This window comes from Coregonus clupeaformis, chromosome 14 (genome assembly GCF_020615455.1).
Source record: "Coregonus clupeaformis isolate EN_2021a chromosome 14, ASM2061545v1, whole genome shotgun sequence".
In the NCBI taxonomy this organism is placed as follows: domain Eukaryota; kingdom Metazoa; phylum Chordata; class Actinopteri; order Salmoniformes; family Salmonidae; genus Coregonus; species Coregonus clupeaformis.
In genome coordinates, this window is record NC_059205.1 from 11,413,388 (window position 1) to 11,432,219 (window position 18,832).

At 40.9% G+C, this 18,832-nt stretch overlaps 1 protein-coding gene across 4 annotated transcripts in view; it reads right to left on the reverse strand.

The window, feature by feature from the left end:
* Positions 1–18,832, reverse strand: part of LOC121580748 (CMP-N-acetylneuraminate-beta-1,4-galactoside alpha-2,3-sialyltransferase-like) — an 81,835-nt gene that overhangs the window by 62,491 nt on the left and 512 nt on the right. For 2 of the 4 annotated variants that reach the window (XM_045224676.1, XM_045224673.1), the window contains exon 2: positions 857–1,018. In XM_045224676.1, the coding sequence (XP_045080611.1) occupies positions 857–965 (109 nt within the window). In that variant the 5' untranslated portion in view covers positions 966–1,018. Of the gene's footprint in view, positions 1–856; positions 1,019–11,788; positions 11,970–14,290; positions 14,315–18,832 lie in introns of those variants that run through there. The other 2 variants (XM_045224675.1, XM_045224674.1) reach the window with 2 other exon arrangements.

The window sequence follows — 18,832 nt, forward strand, 5'->3', positions numbered from 1 at the left end:
CCTTCTTTTCACTCTGTCATTTAGGTTAGTAGTGTGGAGTAACTACAATGTAGTTAATCCATCCTCAGTTTTCTATCACAGCCATTAAACTAACTGTTTTAAAGTCACCAATGGCCTCATGGTGAAATCCCGGAGCAGTTTCGCTCCTCTACGGCAACTGATCTATGAAGGACGCCTGTATCTTTGTAGTGACTGGGTGTATTGATACACCATCCAAAGTGTAATTAATAACTTCACCATGCTCAAAGGGATATCCAATGTCTGCTTTTAACCATCTACTAATACGTGCTCTTTTTTTTAAGGAATTGGAAAACCTGCCTTGCCTTTGTGATTGAATCTGTTTGAAATTCACTGCTCAACTGAGGGACATTACAGATAATTGTATGTGTGGGGTACAGAGATGAGGTAGTCATTGAAAAATCATGTTAAACACTATTATTGCACACAGAGTGAGTCAATGCAACTTATTATGTGACTTAAGCACATTTTTACTCCTGACCTTATTTAGGCTTGCCATAACAAAGGGGTTGAATACTTATTGACTCATAACATTTCAGCTTTTCATTTTTATTAATTTGTAAAAAACAAAAATAAATCCACTGACATTATTGGGGTATTGTGTGTAGACCAGTGACACAGATCTTGACTGACAAGCAAACAGAAACAGAAAGACAGGAGTAATCAACAGGCTGAAAATCATATCGAGAGAGAGAGAGAGGAGACTGACCAGCAGTCTAACAAACAGACAGTTAGATAGACAAATAGATGGATGGATGGATGGATGAGTGGATGGACGAGTGGATGGATGGATGGATGGATGAGTGGAGAGAGGCATAGGCTTTCTAGCGTAACTCACGTGGCTTCTGGCCCCATATGTGCAGGTGTAGCTTCCCAGAGGAGTAGTAGATGAAGCCCAGGACCAGCATGGGGCACAGGATGAACAGCAGCTTGTGTGACGACTTCATGGTGGTTCTCAGTCATTCACATGGCACCATCCGGCACATCACCTACAAGGATACTGGAGATGCAGAGGAGAGGAGGGAAAAGGGAGTTCAGGAGGAGTCAGTAATGTGTGCAAATAGGCTGGCTGGCTGTAACAAACGGCTTAGGCTGTTTCACCTTTCCCAATCTACTCTCTTTAATGACAACTGATCGAAGACTAGCTTACCCAGTGAGGTGATTACACAATGAGGTGGGTCACCAAACCAAGCTATTAGTTTCAGCTGTCCATTACGCCAAGATCAGTGCTCATCAAGGGAGGGAGAAGATGAAAAGTCAGTGTGTTGCAACAGGTGGAGCACACTGCTCGTCGGCGGCTTAAGAAACTGCAATTGTTGAAATTGGTCAACAATGTCTAGTAAAACAGAACGTTTCCTGCTGAGCAAACATCCAACTAGGCTGAGCGACAGACGTTTTTTTAAATTTCCAAAAACTCTCCATGACTGAGGTAATATGATCCAACTGGCCTCCCCTACCATCGGTTCCCATAGTTTCCACCTTGACAAAGGAAGAGGCACTATGCCTGCTCAGTCGTGCCCTGAGATTGGAATGCAGCACCGATGAGTGAAGAGATAGTGGTCATATCTGGGTTATGAACCCATTCTCTTAATCCCATTCATTTAGCACTTCTGTGTGATTTACAAATCACCCCGACCCGGATGTCTATTGTATAAACAAATGTAATCCAACACCAACGCAATTTTGTCACACCTGCAAATTCCATTGATCTTCATTAACTGTTATTACGCACACAATAGTGTCACGATACCGTCGATACCTGGTTTTGTATCACAACAAATAAAAAAAGAAAGCATATTAGCCAAAGTCACAGAATGGCACTTGATCCAGACAGATAAACTCAGCTACTACTCGGGGACCAGTTCTAACGATGAACCGGTCCGACCCCAATGGTTCTAACGATGAACCGGTCCGACCCCAATGGTTCTAACGATGAACCGGTCCGACCCCAATGGTTCTAACAATGAACCGGTCCGACCCCAATGGTTCTAACGATGAACCGGTCCGACCCCAATGGTTCTAACGATGAACCGGTCCGACCCCAATGGTTCTAACGATGAACCGGTCCGACCCCAATGGTTCTAACGATGAACCGGTCCGACCCCAATGGTTCTAACAATGAACCGGTCCGACCCCAATGGTTCTAACAAACTTAGCCTTAAGATCGTTGGGAATCTTTTGAGCTCAATATTATTACATTTGAACATACGGTCTATTTTTTTTAGAGACATCCATATATGCATTAAATGAATCAATTATACAATCAATTTGACTTTGTTTTTAACCAATCTAACTTTCCTTGCTAACTTACAGCTGAATTCACTACCCTCGTACTTTGTTTGTGATGCAAAACATAACGCAAAATATGCTTATTTCATAAAATGTAATCATTTATTTGAATGGTAAATCTATTGATAAACTAGGTAAATCAAGACATAGCCTAGGTCTATTCACAGCGTAGCCTAGGTCTATTCACAGCGTAGCCTAGGTCTATTCACAGCGTAGCCTAGGTCTATTCACAGCGTAGCCTAGGTCTATTCACAGCGTAGCCTAGGTCTATTCACAGCGTAGCCTAGGTCTATTCACAGCGTAGCCTAGGTCTATTCACAGCGTAGCCTAGGTCTATTCACAGCGTAGCCTAGGTCTATTCACAGCGCATGCATTGACTTGACCTTGTTTTAGCTCATTTCATGGGGCTACAGATGACAAAAAAAAATATCCATTTAGAACTTATTTTATTGGCAACTGCTAGGGGAACATTATGTTACTGTACTGATCAAAACCATTTGCATAGGACTATTCATAGCAGGATTAGGCTCCTCATATAGCAGCACCTATTCATAAAGAAACTACTAATAACACAACCCTCTCGGTCTTGCTCATAGCATATGTTCAATAAACGGTGTAAACTGAGTCAGACACCGCTTTGGGTTGTTTCTCACAGACAGACAGAGTCAAAACAGAACATTCCAGCCAGTGTGCACATCAGCGTTCTCTAATCAAGGTTACTCAACACAAACACTCAATCTCCTGAAAACCTGCCAGATATGATTGCCACTGCCCCAACTGATTGACACCTGTGGAGAAGCTGGTCACCCCACAGTGTAGTCTTGGCCTAGACTTTAGCCCTGAATAGGTCTGTAAAGGAAATACTGAGGTCTTAGGCAAGAAAGTAGGCATAAAACATGGGCACATCATTTAGAGCTAAATATACAGTCCCTAGTGAAAGTCTACAAACGCTTTGGAAACTCACCACCTCTTGGAAAGCCATTCTGGTGTGTCTTTGGCATAAAAACATGTGCGTAATTGTCCCGCTGAAAAATAAAACTAGGGTTAGGTTTTCAGAAGACTACGGCAGGGTTGGGCAGTATCCAGATTTTCATACGTCATACTGTTTCTGTACCGTATACAGTATTACCGGAAGTGCATACACACACAATCAAATTGGCGTGATAATAAGTTAAAATAAATTCAATTGTATTGTGAGCTCCACAAAACATGAATTATTAGTATTTTAAATTATTTTAATCTTAATAATAAAACAGGGCTAGATCATGGACCTAATTGTTTTAGCAATTTTCTATAGGTAGGCCTAAAGGTTTTTAGGCAAAATAAGCCATCAAAAACGGAAAGCTCCTTGAAAGAGGTGAAATGTCAGGCCTATTGGGCCAAGACCGATGAAAGCCTAATGCAGGGTTTGTCAACTAGGTTCGGTCTTGGGCCAAATTTTTATTGAGCTAATAGTCGGTGGGCCACAACTTAATTAGTATGTAATATTAGCACAATTAATTGTCCTACACTACAAATTGAAAAACATGTTTAACACATCTGATTAGTAGGCTACATAATAAATTCAGTGACAATAACATAATAATTTCGATCTGATTACACTCATAAAATCACCATGTCTCTATTCAAATATTATTTGATCTATTTCTCTGTGCGTTCAGAACAATTAGCTTGATAGCAAGAGAAAATGTCGCTCTCAAAAAGTATAAAAAGAAAGGTGGATAATGAAAATCGAAGTTTCAGGGAAGTACAGAGAGATGCGTTCATCTTACCATATTTTCCCAATGCCAAGCCAGTGTGTCTTATTTGCAATGAAAATGTCGCTGTTTACAAAGAATTCAATCTCAGACGTCATTATGAATCAATGCATGGAACTTTCAAAGTGGCTTTCCCGCCCCAGACAGAGGACCGACACAGAAACATTGAAGCATTAACTGCAAGCTACACACACTGCTTTTTTGGCTGACATATTCTGTCACTTAAACGGGTTAAATCGGCAGTTACAAGGAAGAGGGAAAACAGTCGTGGACATGGTGGAAAAACTTGAGGCCTTTACTAGGAAGCTTGAGTTGTTCGATTTGGACATGTCATCTGGAAGGCTACTGCACTTCAGCACATCATGGATGCAATCAGGAGTGCCGAATCCTTGTGCGTTTTGGGTGGCATGCTCAGAGGAATACAGCACAATAAAGAAACTTGCATTTTATGTGCTAACAATGTTCAGATCGACTTACACCTGCAAGTCCTCATTTTCCTCTATGAACACAATTTAGATTCAAGACAGGAACCGGCTTTCACATAAGTCATGAGGCCTGCCTGCGCATCAAAATCACACCCATGTCACGCGACATCCAAAAGATTGCGTCCGAGAGGAAATGCAACTTTTCCCAATGAGTAAGTCACTTAGTGGCCTATATGACTATATTTAGTAAATACTAACATTATTGTGAGTGCTTATCCAGGGATATTTAGGTTTCAAGCTGACAGTATTTTCTGTTTGTTCTGTCGTTAAAGAGCAGGCTATCCCGATACAGACATTCAGACACCGTCTTTTTTTCTTTAAATTATTGTTTTATGTAAGATGCTACATTTTTGGTCAGTTGTAATTGTAAGTAGGCCTAATAAAATAAAAAATCCCACTTCTATTAGGCCATGTATTTGTTTCATTGTGAAAGATGCTGTTAAGTCTCAGCCTACCTCAGCCAGTTAAGTTATTTTATATAGGCCTAGGCTCGGAAGAAATCGTCTCCAATTTAGCCCTCTTGTTGTTTGTAAAGTCAAATTAAAATGAAGATTATTGTTGAAATGAATTATTCGACTTGTGTAGGGTTTCTCCATCTGTTGCTGTGCAACACTTGCATAACAAGTTAGCTATATTTTCAGCACCAGGCGCTGTTCACCGCCTATTGATTGCGCTGCGGTTGCAGCTTTACGTTTCAGCACCACGAAATGGTCCGCTGCCTGCTTTTTTAGTTGACTGTCTCCTGCATTCCCTCTCCTCATGAATGAAGTTCAAATGTAACGTTTACATTATTTAGGTAGGGTAACTTCCTTCTTGGCACATTGCATTTGGGAGTTTTTGCATGTCGGGTCCGATACTTTTTTAATCAATTTTTTATTTTTCGAAAATAATATTCATAATTAATTTATTTGGGGGGCATTGGGTGGGCAAATAATATTGCTGGCGGGCCAGATTTGGCCCACGGGCCGCCAGTTGGTGAACCCTGGCCTAATGTATAGATAATCGAACGAAAATGAAAACTTTTAATAGATCAGATTTATGTACGCATAAATACTTTGCTACAATGACACAGCTAGCTACCCACCTCATTCCTTTCTGTTAGCATGTGCACACAATCATGCTTTCGGGATACATCTTTTCAGATTCCATATTCTTTAGTTGTGGATACTACATCACCTCACTCCCTCTCTTGCTGTTGGTCCTCCTCATCTTTGTAAGTCACCTTGATTTTGCACCTGTGTGTTTTATCAGTTTCTTCATGGAAATATTTGGCAGTAGTTAAAGCAATACGGATCTTGATCCAGAAGGTGATTGAATATCTGTAGTCTGCGTAGAAGTCTTTTTAAGTTAACATTCCACTCCTTGGCACACCATGTCATTGCCAAAGAGACTGGCCTTTCGGCAATCTCAACGTTCAATATGCAGCTGAATTTACGGCGGAGTTGCTCATTGGAGCCTCATAATTAGAATTATAACAACATTTTAAAAAACATTTAGCTGTTAGCTAGGCAAGTTGTATTCTGAGGCTTAAAATCTAAGCAAATAGGTTTTGTGGTTGGAATTGCAGTATGTATTTAGTTTGAGAATTTTGATGTGAGCTAGCAACTTTTGACAGACTGGTTTCATCTGGACGAACAAAAAACGGTTGCTTAGCAATCAGATACCAAGGTGTTCTGTGGAGGGGGAAAAAGTGAGAGTCCCAGTACTTGGATAATCATTGTGATTGGAGGATATCTGTGAGGGTTATCGAATCAGGATCAACTCCTCTGTTCTCCATGAGCTCATTAATGATTTTCTTTTAACTTTTTACCTGTGCTTTGCTCCTGTCATATTGATTTTGATCATGACAAACTCCAGTCCCTGCCGGTGACAAGCATTCCCATAACATGATGCTGCCACCACAATACTTGAATCAAGAACATTGCATTCACTCCACATTAATGGCCTGTATGACAAAGTGAAAAGAAGAAAGCCTGTGTTAAAAGAATCCCCTCCAAATCTTATCTTCTGTTTGCAACAAGGCCGTTAAGTAATACTGGAAGACACCAAAGAAATTAACTTTTTGGCCTAAATTAAAAACTACAGTTTTGGGTCAAATCCAATATAACACAAAGTGAAACCCCCTGTATTTTCAAGTATTGTGGTGGCAGCATTCTCTTATGGGCAAGGCGACTGTGCACAGCTGAATTCGTGTAGAAATATGATTACATTACCTCTCTTTACAGCGACCATTATAACAGATGGAGCAGCATAAAATGCAAAGAGCAACAGATGTTCTCCAGGGGTTAAAAGCAAAAGGCATACTGTATCCTGATTCTATAGCTATGACTTGAAGATTATATAGGACAGGACTATTCATAGCAGGATTAGGCTCCTCATATATCATCATGCGTTCATAAAAAATAAAACAAAAAAATAAAAAATAAAAGCATACCTTCAATAAAAGCAGTAAACTGACTCAGACACCGCTTTGGGTTGTTTCTCACAGACAAACAGTCGAGTCAAAACAGAACATTCCAGCCAGTGTGCACATCAGCATACTCTAATCAAGGTTACTCAACACAAACACTTTTGACAGGGAGTCATGCAGAGACCAAGGTGTCTTTTACAGATGAGACCTATAGTAAAAATATACACAACAATACGAAGAGCAAAACAGAGGTAAAACACACAATCTTAGAAAACAAACACATTCTTCAGAAAAAAGGTCCTCAAATCAGCCGTCTCAATTGCCCTAGAGGCACCAAATAAGGTGCAAAAAAACAAATCGCTGATTTACCAAACTCAGAGACTAAAGGAATTTCCAGAGTTAGCCATCCCTGAGAACAGGTATGGTAACTCGTATGTACAGTGAGGGAATAAAGTATTTGATCCCCTGCTGATTTTGTACGTTTGCCCACTGACAAAGAAATGATCAGTCTATAATTTTAATGGTAGGTTTATTTGAACAGTGAGAGACAGAATGACAACAACAAAAATCCAGAAAAACGCATGTCAAAAATATTATAAATTGATTTGCATTTTAAATGAGGGAAATAAGTATTTGACCCCCTCTCAATCAGAAAGATTTCTGGCTCCCAGGTGTCTTTTATACAGGTAACGAGCTGAGATTAAGAGCACACTCTTAAAGGGAGTGCTCCTAATCTCAGCGTGTTACCTGTATAAAAGACACCTGTCCACAGAAGCAATCAATCAGATTCCAAACTCTCCACCATGGCCAAGACCAAAGATCTCTCCAAGGATGTCAGGGAGAAGATTGTAGACCTACACAAGGCTGGAATGGGCTACAAGACCATCGCCAAGCAGCTTGGTGAGAAGGTGACAACAGTTGGTGCGATTATTCGCAAATGGAAGAAACACAAAATAACTGTCAATCTCCCTTGGCCTGGGGCTCCATGCAAGATCTCACCTCGTGGAGTTGCAATGATCATGAGAACGGTGAGGAATCAGCCCAGAACTACACGGGAGGATCTTGTCAATGATCTCAAGGCAGCTGGGACCATAGTCACCAAGAAAACAATTGGTAACACTACGCCGTGAAGGACTGAAATCCTGCAGCGCCCACAAGGTCCCCCTGCTCAAGAAAGCACATATATAGGGCCGTCTGAAGTTTGCCAATGAACATCTGAATGATTCAGAGGAGAACTGGGTGAAAGTGTTGTGGTCAGATGAGACCAAAATGGAGCTCTTTGGCATCAACTCAACTCGCCGTGTTTGGAGGAGGAGGAATGCTGCCTATGACCCCAAGAACACCATCCCCACCGTCAAACATGGAGGTGGAAACATTATGCTTTGGGGGTGTTTTTCTGCTAAGGGGACAGGACAACTTCACCGCATCAAAGGGACGATGGACGGGGCCATGTACCGTCAAATCTTGGGTGAGAACCTCCTTCCCTCAACATTGAAAATGGGTCGTGGATGGGTATTCCAGCATGACAATGACCCAAAACACACGGCCAAGGCAACAAAGGAGTGGCTCAAGAAGAAGCACATTAAGGTCCTGGAGTGGCCTAGCCAGTCTCCAGACCTTCATACCATAGAAAATATGGAGGGAGCTGAAGGTTCGAGTTGCCAAACGTCAGCCTCGAAACCTTAATGACTTGGAGAAGATCTGCAAAGAGGAGTGGGACAAAATCCCTCCTGAGATGTGTGCAAACCTGGTGGCCAACTACAAGAAACATCTGACCTCTGATTGCCAACAAGGGTTTTGCCACCAAGTCATGTTTTGCAGAGGGGTCAAATACTTATTTCCCTCATTAAAATGCAAATCAATTTATAACATTTTTGACATGCGTTTTTCTGGATTTTTTTGTTGTTATTCTGTCTCTCACTGTTCAAATAAACCTACCATTAAAATGATAGACTGATCATGTCTATGTCAGTGGGCAAACGTACAAAATCAGCAGGGGATCAAATACTTTTTTCCCCCTCACTGTATATTAATGACGTTAGGTACAGTAGGAGTTTTGGTAAAACAGCTTTATAAATGTAACACTGAACCATGTAAGAGAGCACCAGCTGTTCCGGACGACTGATCGCCCTCTCCCCGTAGCCGTTGCGAGTAAGACCTTTAAAACAGGTTAACATTCGCAAGGCCGCGGGCCACACGGAATACCAGGACGCGTACTCAGAGCATCTTTACTGATATTTTCAACCTCTCCCTGACGAGTCTGTAATACTAACCTGTTTCAAGTAGACCACCATAGTCCATGTGCCCAAGAATGCCAAGGTAACCTGCCTAAATGACTATCGCCCCGTAGCACTCACATCTATAGCCATGGAATCCTTTGAAAGGCTGGTCATGGCTCACAACACCATCATCCCAGACACCTTGGACCCACTCCAATTCGCATACCATCCCAACAGATGATGCAATTTCTATTGCACTTCACACTGCCCTCACTGAACCGGGCCGGGTTTCCTGATAGCAATGGAATTTAGGCTTATGAGTGTTTTAACGATGCATCTTTCCTACAACGGCCGAAGATGTAACATGCGTTTCCCAAAACACAGCGCAAAGAGAACAGTCGCTAAGTGCATCGTTGGAGCATGTGTCGATACTGAGAGGATCGAAAAAAAGGAAGCTGCTCAGCTTTCTCAATTGAAATCTTACCTTAACATTTGAAATATTTTACAATACTGACGACTGATAAACCTCCACATTTTTATATGTCGCTTGTTTGAATGAATTGCGAAGACATTGTCAACTTTGTCCTTGTAGTCAACTTTGTTTTGAAGTTATCGGCGGTCACAAAGGAGATAAACCATGTGATTCAATGTTCAGCGGAGATCTTGTGTATAAAGTGACACATAAGGGCAAAAAAGCATCTAACGACGCACTTAGCTGTTCTACGAGTGGTCTGATGCAGGCGTTAGCTTCCAAGCATTTTCAAGTGCATGTTAATAACTACGGTTTTGGGAAACAGCTCGGAGATTTAATGATGCTCCTACGAAGGTTCTAACGATGAACTTAGCCTTAAAATGCTTTTGGGAAACCAGGCCCTGAACAAAACAAATACCTATATAAGAATGCTGTTCATTGTCTACAGCTCAGCATTGAGTACCGTAGTCCCCTCCAAGCTCATCACTAAGCTCAGAACCCTGGGACTGAACACCTTCCTCTGCAACTGGATCCTGGACTTCCTGACAGGCCCCCCCCAAGCAGTGAGGGTAGGCAACAACACATCCGCCACGCTGACCATCAACACGGTTCACCCATGAGTGCGTGGCCGTGCACAACTCCAACATCAAGTTTGCACACACACACACATTACATACGCCCACACACACATAACATGCATACTGACGCCACACACACGCTTCTGCTACAGCTCAGTCTATTATCTATACTGTTGCCCACATGGCTCTATGCTGACCTTTTTTACAAGGAACACGTGTACGCCTAAGTTGAAAAATGTAGGCGCACACAAATAAATTTAGGAGCACAATGAAAAATATTTGAGGTATTAAAGCTAGAATAAAAATATGTAGGCGCATAGACCTCAAAAAGCTCTAAATCACTTAGCGCTATCATCCCAGGAAAATGGGGTAAAAATCCAACTAATCGATTGATTACCAATGGAAACGTTAAAGATGCACTAGCCAGAAATCGCTCCTCCATTACCTGGTTGCAACATTTTTAATAGTTCGCCTAATTTCAGTTTATGTGCCAAAACAAGCAAGGATAGTGTAGAAAATGACTACCATCTAAACCGCTCTAAAATATATTTTCCATAACCAAATATATTGTATTTTTAGCTGATGTACAAAACCAAAAGACACAAAAACGAAATGAAAGAATTGGAAGCATAGAAATAGGCACATAGAACAGAACATATCTACCACTTCTTATAATTGCTTTCAATGAGAATGACAGCTCTATAACACATTTCTATGCGAATTTGGTCGGGTCGCCCAAAAAGTGACATTAAAGCTATAATACAGGGAGTAGCTACTGGATAATGTAAGGAGGGAGCCCTACAGGGAGTGGATCGTCACCCAACCTTTGATAAAGTACCAGATGATTAACGTTAGTTACTATGATTCTTGACTGCCAGTTACAATACTCTTAACGTCAGAGCCATGTAATTCGCTAGCTGCCTGGTTTGTTGGCTAGTTAGCTTAGCTAGCTAGCAAGCATCCCATTTCGCTATACAGAATGTAGCCGTTTTGCAATTCAAACATCAATGCAGATAGTTAGCCAACTTAGCTAGCTAGTTGGACAAACTATCTTTCCCTGGCAGTCGGGTTGTTGAGACAATTCAAAACGTTTGTATCCACCTAAACCCACAAAAAAAGATATGAAGAAGTTCGCTATCCGTCGTCTTATCTAGTTACTGTAGCTAAGTTAACAGTAACAGTGGCTGGTTACATTGGCACTCTTGCTAACCTGGAAATTGCCGTTGGGTTTTGTGAGGTTTCTATACCGTCAGACATAGCTAGTTATCGCAATCACCACAACCAAGGGTTAGGAACGACGACTGGAAACAAGATTAAGTAATTTACAAAAACATAGCTAACTACCTAGATTAGCTACTTTAGATAGCTAGCTAGACGACAATGAGATGGATTGGAAACAATGCAAGATATCCAGGTTGTTATTGTAGACAACCGCTAACTAGCTAGCTAACGTTACGTAGCTAGCCAGACAACATTCACCACAACGTCGTATAAAAACAGGACGTCCTCAAAACGTAAAGCACGCTACAAGAAAACAGATTTAATGTTTATGGTAGTTACCTTATCGTCCCTTTTTCAGAACTGCCTGTTGTAGAAAATGCTAGACGTCGCTAGCGCTAGTTTAAAAAACGAAAAGGTCGCAACCATATTCCCCCTACTTTTCCGAACATTCTTCATGACATGAGAACTACTAGCAGAAGATGTTCGAGAATCACCCTCCCCTATTGCTCGCGCCCCCTCTCTTCTCTCCAAACCACTCCAGCTCAATGGCAGGTCTGTCATATGGTTCTGTTGCGTTTGCGATTATCTCCAGTACTTCAATTGAGTTGAATGCACCTTTTCATTTGTTCAAACCTTCACGTGGCACTCTCCCAGTCAGCTTTTACATTATATTCGGCTGTTGCGTGTGCAATGTTTGCAGTTTGCCTTTATGTACCCGATGGTAGCATCAAAATCCCTTCATTGTCCCCATCGTCCTTTCAACATTTTAGCTATCTAACTGGATGGTTCACGTGCAACAATAGAGATTAATGTATTTGTTGCATTGTCGCCTACACTATATCTATAGGTTTTGCTTGACATGCACATATTTTGTTACCATACACATGATCAATTATAAACAGATCTGTTCTGGCAGTTGTTTACTAAATGTCTAATGGCAAATAATGTTGTATGGCCATTTATTGCCTTTCACATTAAATTGACCATCAACTACAGGGAGGGTAAGCCTGTGATTTTTAAGAGATAGGCTAGAGATGGCCTAGTTGCTTTCCTAGTGAATAAAAACAATTTATATCCGCTTTCACATTGTGGTTTCCTGCTCACACAGCTTACTTCTTGAGATAGAATTTGCGAAGTCTCATGTCAAAACCTTTTCAAGAAATACCAACAGACAGAGTTCTATGCATTACTGTAGCTAAGGGCCACAGTGTAGGCTATTTGACCAAATGTTGCTGCTGGCACAGATTGTTGGAGCTCAGCAGATCTATCCTCTCACCTGCTCGGATTACACTCTTAATTCGGTTATCCTCTGAGCAGCCAAGTGATGTATGTGACATTTATAGGCCCCATCCTATATTGGGCTCAGGGCCAGGATGAAAAAGGCATCTGCTCTGCCCTATGATGTATAGTAATATCGCACACTGATCTATGAATATTGAATCAATCAGGAAACACAATCCGTACACCCAGTGTTTTCCATCAGGGCCAGACAGATTAGTGAGAAGATTAAGTATTTATACCGGAACACAAAGGCACTTGTGTCCAACAACATGTTAACATATCAGAGCTGCCCTCATGGGAGTCTTCTCTGGTGGCAGGCAGATAGTGCCCTCTACTACTGCTCAGTTACCTCAACATCATCCATCTCCATCCATAGAACATGAAATGTTTGCTGAACAGGGCTTACGTGAAATTTCCCCAATTGAAGGTGGTTTGCAACAAGTTTACTATAACATCACCTACCTGTTAATGTTCATTGAGAATGCGCCGCATGTAGCCTACATTATACATGTACAATAGTTAATTTCCATGCTAAAATTAAATTTCATCAATCAAATATCTCTTCAAAAAGGCAAGATGGTCCTAGATGTGACCACAGGGCAAGCGTTGAGACGGCCAATGGCAGTCCATTTAAGTGTGAGCGGGTTCATCTTAATTTATAAGCAACCATATGCAAGCCGCTGTATAATATAACTATACAATGCATCCTAGAAGGAATGTATGCTCATGTTCCCTAACCCTACTTTTCATCACATGATCTTGGGAGAGCATCATCAATGTTCTTCAATGTATTTGTTTTACTCTCAATTAGCCTATAGGCTTTCTTTTAGGCTGGCCTGTAATTGTGACATATAGTCGTCCTGAGTGGTGGATCCCTGTCTCTTGACGAGAGATATATATGAGTATACATAAACCCCTCCTCTGTGAGGATTGCCTATCTGAGCGATAGCAGCGATGTTATCTATTTCATGGGTGGGATTAGCTTTTTATCTGACAGTATAGTCACACAGTTTACATGCTTAAGTATAAGCCACTCCAGGGGCTTAAAAGCATAAGGGGATAATTTGGTTTACTTTCTTTCCAGTTTAAAGGTTCTTAAATTCAGTCTCATGTGTTACTATTATTAGTTGTGTGGGCTTACTTTTATCTAATCCTCAATGCTGTGGTTTAGTTTTCTATGGCTTCTAGATGTCCCTCCCCGTCCCTCAGGCTTAACAAACGCTCTCTGGTTTTACACCCAAATGATGCCGTTGAAAATATCACCACTCTTGCAAGAAATGCATTACTCATGAAAAAGAGGCTTGCAGGAGTGTTAACTACTTGATGGTATCAAAATAATGTCCTTTAGCAATGGTTCGCTGCAATAAATTATTTACTTTTCCTCCCACTTCAAAAAATGACATGATATAACTTACCCCCCAAGACTACAACACAGATCTTGGCTCCTTTAAAAATCTAGAACGGCAACATAGTAGTTTAAAATGTATAAATGAAATGTGGAGCTAATCTTACAAATATATTTTAAATATTAATAGATCTTTAAAAGGTTTAATTTCTTACCTTTGATATTTTTTCAGATAAAATATGTAATATGTGCAGATAGCCCAGTAGCAAAACTTGTACAGCACCACCAACTCGCAGCCATCTATTCAGTAGACCCCTGGGAAGATGTTCAGAGAGTGTATAAAAAAGCTATGTGTTTTCTCCCAAATCTGAGTGAACAAAAAGCTTTTTCTCTCTAGCTGCTGTCTCTTGACATTTGGGCCAAGTTCTCTCAGCATGATAGACATTTGTCCCAGGGCTTTCATTGGGTTTGAGAGTGCCTTCTTTAACTGTATAATACCCCCTTATGTTTCCTACAATCAACATCTCACAAGACGTGAGGTTCTTTGGACTCTGCTGTTTATGAAAGCGGTTACATCATTTTGAGGTTTAATTGAGGTCTTTGACCGACCGACCATCTGTTGACAAGCTATACTCTCTACACAACAGACTCCCTAAAAGAGATTCTCCGATACTTTTTAATACTTTTTAGGCAGTAGTTCTGCGCTCACGAGCCAAAAGTTGGCCCCGAAAATTGAGTGTGAGGTTTAAAAAAAGACTTAGTAGTCGCCAACATTCCGGAGCATATCTTTAAAGAAATACAGTATATATGGCTGCCCTTACTACTTGAGCTTCACCTACCAGTCTCTTTAGACCAAGTCTGTTATTAGCTAGGAATCTGTGTGATAGGCGATCCAAATAGGTCTTAGAGCACAGGAGCAGCAAATACTTTATTTATTTTTGATGACAAATTACTTAGAAAAACAATATAGAGTATTCATACTGGAGCACACCTCACATTTATTTTAATGAAAAGAGACAGGTCAAACAACTGCATCTTCCTCAGAGCCCCAGATACAGCATTTGTTATTCAATAATCACTATGAGGTGAGTTAAGCCTTTGAAGTTGATTGACATCAATTACACTCTGGCTGAGTGATCTTTCACCATAACAAACTTGAACCAGTCAGACACAACAAGGAACCCCTAGATGTCTGATCTGGGGAAATGGTCGGCCAGATGACCACCCCTGCTTTGATGGCAATGGGGTTGATGGGGAAGGAGGATCACATGCTGGCAGACACAGATTGCTCAAACAATTATTGGCTGGATCATTCATCATGTGACGACTTTGTGCCTTGGGGGCTTATTTTACGCTGCTGCAGTCTGATGCTTAATTGGCTGGTAAAACAACAGAGGAGCAACACTATGAGAAAAATAGCACAGAGAAAGACCATGACACAACACCACAAAAGACTACAAGGAAATAGGACAAGTCCAAAGTGATGGAATTCAAAATGATGCAATGAAATTAGAGAATAACCAACCTTCTGAATAGGCCGGGTTTTAGATAAGAACACAACAAATGCAACAATGGAGAAGCACAGAGCAATATAGCACGCAACGACAACACACTGTGTTTATCTGTGGGAGAGAGAGACGACAGGGAGGACAGGCTCAGCTTGTGAGGTAATCAGCCTTAACAGTGGTCTTCCACTGGTGTGTTAGTAGGTATACTGAAATAGGCAAAGACTGGCCACAGCCCTGCATGCTCCCTCTTTGTGTATCTGTCTCTTTCTTTAGGGAAAGGGGGATACCTAGTCAGTTACACAACTGAATGCATTCAACTGAAATGTGTCTTCCGCATTTAACCCAACCCCTCTGAATCAGAGAGGTGCGGGGGGGGCTGCCTTAATCGACATCCACGTCATCGGCACCCGGGTAACAGTGGGTTAACTGCCTTGCTCAGAGGCAGAACGACAGATTTTTATTGTGTCAGCTCGGAGATTCAGCAACCTTTCGGTTACTGGCCCACCACTCCTACCTGCCAGCCTACCTGCCGGTTTGATCTGTACCCTCGCCTCGCAAACATTCAAACACTAACTTTGCACACAGTGTACCTATTCAGAGGCGCTATGTAGGATGACAGGATGTCAGCAAAGCGTGTCATGTGTCAAACTGTCGGGTAGGAAGTGAAGGAGGCGAAAAGCCAACGTCAGGCAGATCCAACACGTGGTTAAGGGTGCAACTGTTACTCTAGCAACTTGTCAACCAGTGCAACCACAGCTGTAACTCTAACTTGGTTGATGTCTTTACATGTACCACATAACCATCTAGAAATGAAGAGTGACACCACAGCTGTCTTTTAGGTATTTTATGTAGATCTGCAATGACATTATTAAAAGACAGGAAAGGAACACATCAGTCTTCAATGTAACATCTGACAAGTTGTTCTTTCTCTCTGTGTGTGTAATCACGAACTCCACAATCATTTATACAATTTATACATATAGCCACAATGTATAGAATAAAATAATCAACCGTTTTCAATACAAAGATCATAAAGTGGTAATTCTTCGATAATATAACCATACCTGCAATGATATTATGAAAAGACAGGTCAGGAACACAGTCTTTAATTCACCATCTGACAAGTTGTTCTATAGAGGACCATAAAGAAAAGTAAAACACATTTCCTGTCTCACATCTCTACAACGTGGTCTCAGGGCAATTCGAATGATTCTGTAAGTAAATCTGTGAAACTCCATTTAGTATGATATATGTTACGTTACAGTACATTTTGAATGGAATAGCGATCATACAATATCATACGAATTAGAGGATGCATCTTACCATACATCTTGGAGGATGTATAGTATTGCATATCGTTATCTGAGACCATGTTGCTTGTTGAACCATAACAACAAAGGAGAATTACTGGGATAATTTACATATCAGGTTAGGTGAATTGGATTACGTTTAGAATTAGGGTTAGCTAAAATGCTACTCGAACATGCAATCTTTGAATTGCTAGACTGTCGCAGATTACGTCCACCCAAAGTCCTTATTTTCATTTTTGTCTCAAGTAACTAGACCATTAGTAGGTATCAGTGTTATGTCCGAGACCACCTAAAGCGAGACCGATTCAAGACCAGATCGAATCGAGTCCGAGTCAAGACCAAGACTGGAGGGAATTGCGGGCTGCAGTTTCACACTATTGAATAGAAACACTAAAAAATACAGGCGTATATATTGATAAAAGTCACCTTGTCCTAGAGAGATTTACATGGTTATCAAAATGTCACGTTAGGGTAAGCTTACACAAAACACAGTCCTTATTTTAAGTGTTTCTAAAAATCCCCTATGGAAAAAATGAAATGGTGGAAAAACTATTGGAACCATTTCCCTGTTTGACCGCTAGGTTTTATGGGTATTGTGACTCATACTGTGGTACTCTATTGAAGCTGATAATTACAGTATGAGTTTTTTACTCCGCTGGTCTAGGATGGTCTCTCAAAGAAATGACGAGTCCTCACTGTCCAAGACTGAGTAAACATGTATCAGACACAGGGTTGCCAGGTCTAGCTAAAATGTCTAGCCCAATGACCTCTGAAAACCTGCCCACAAAGGCTGAAAACTATCCCCCCAAAAAATGTGCAGCAAGAGATGAGTTACCACATTTATCCAATAAACCTTTTTAGTCGTGGTATATTGGCCATATACTACAAAGAACAGCCCTTAGCCGTGGTATATTGGCCATATACCACAAACCCCTGAGTTGCCTTATTGCTATTATAAACTGGTTACCAACGTAATTAGAACAGTAAAAAGTAAGTTGTCCTCTTTCCCTTGGTACATCTCTGATATACCATGGCTTTCAACCAATCAGCATTCAGAGCTCAAACCACCCAGTTTATAATTGTAAACAAATCCCGTTTGCGCATGTGCATAACTATAGATAAATACGACAGGAGAGTTTGAGTGATGAAAGTTGGACAGAGGATCTCAAAATCTCTGTGCAAGAAACACTTGGATGAACTTCAAAAAATAAATGTTAAGCTATTTTCTGGCAATTGTGCCGTTATGTGACTGATGTTAAGACTACAACCTGTTATAAAGGGCCTATTTGCGAGAATGACTTGTTATTGCAATAGGCATAGGCTACTGACAAAAATCTGGGTTTATAATTGCAATTACATTTTGCTGAACTAGATGCAGGTAGCCTATAGTCCTTGATAGGCCAACATCTCATTTCAGGAGAAAATCCACAATGAAACTGACATTAAATGTGGAGAATGATACATTTGCAATAGAGCTGTGACCATGATCACAATTGCTAACTTCCAATTTAATTAACTAAACATGGCCATTAATACTTTCATAATAACACAAGGCTACATGAACAAACTGAGTTATAGGCTATTTATTAAATCCGTTTGCCAGCTCCAGGTAGGCTACACAAGTGCCACCAATTGATTTGCAATGACTCAAGTGATATCGTCATTTCAACATACTGTATTTATTGTATCAAATGGTAGGCTACAGTAGCCTATAAATTAATAGCCTGCTAATAGCTAACAGCTGCAAATGTAGCCCATCATTCTCCACATTTAAAGTAATTTTCATTGTGGACTTGTTCCCCATAACACAAGCATGCAAGGGAGTTGCATAACTTCCATTTCAAATTTCCACTTGCGCAGCGCACCAGACCCTAGAACTGAGCATGAGTAAAACCCTTCGTTTGATATGGTTATCCATAAGAAAAGTCGACATTAGAAT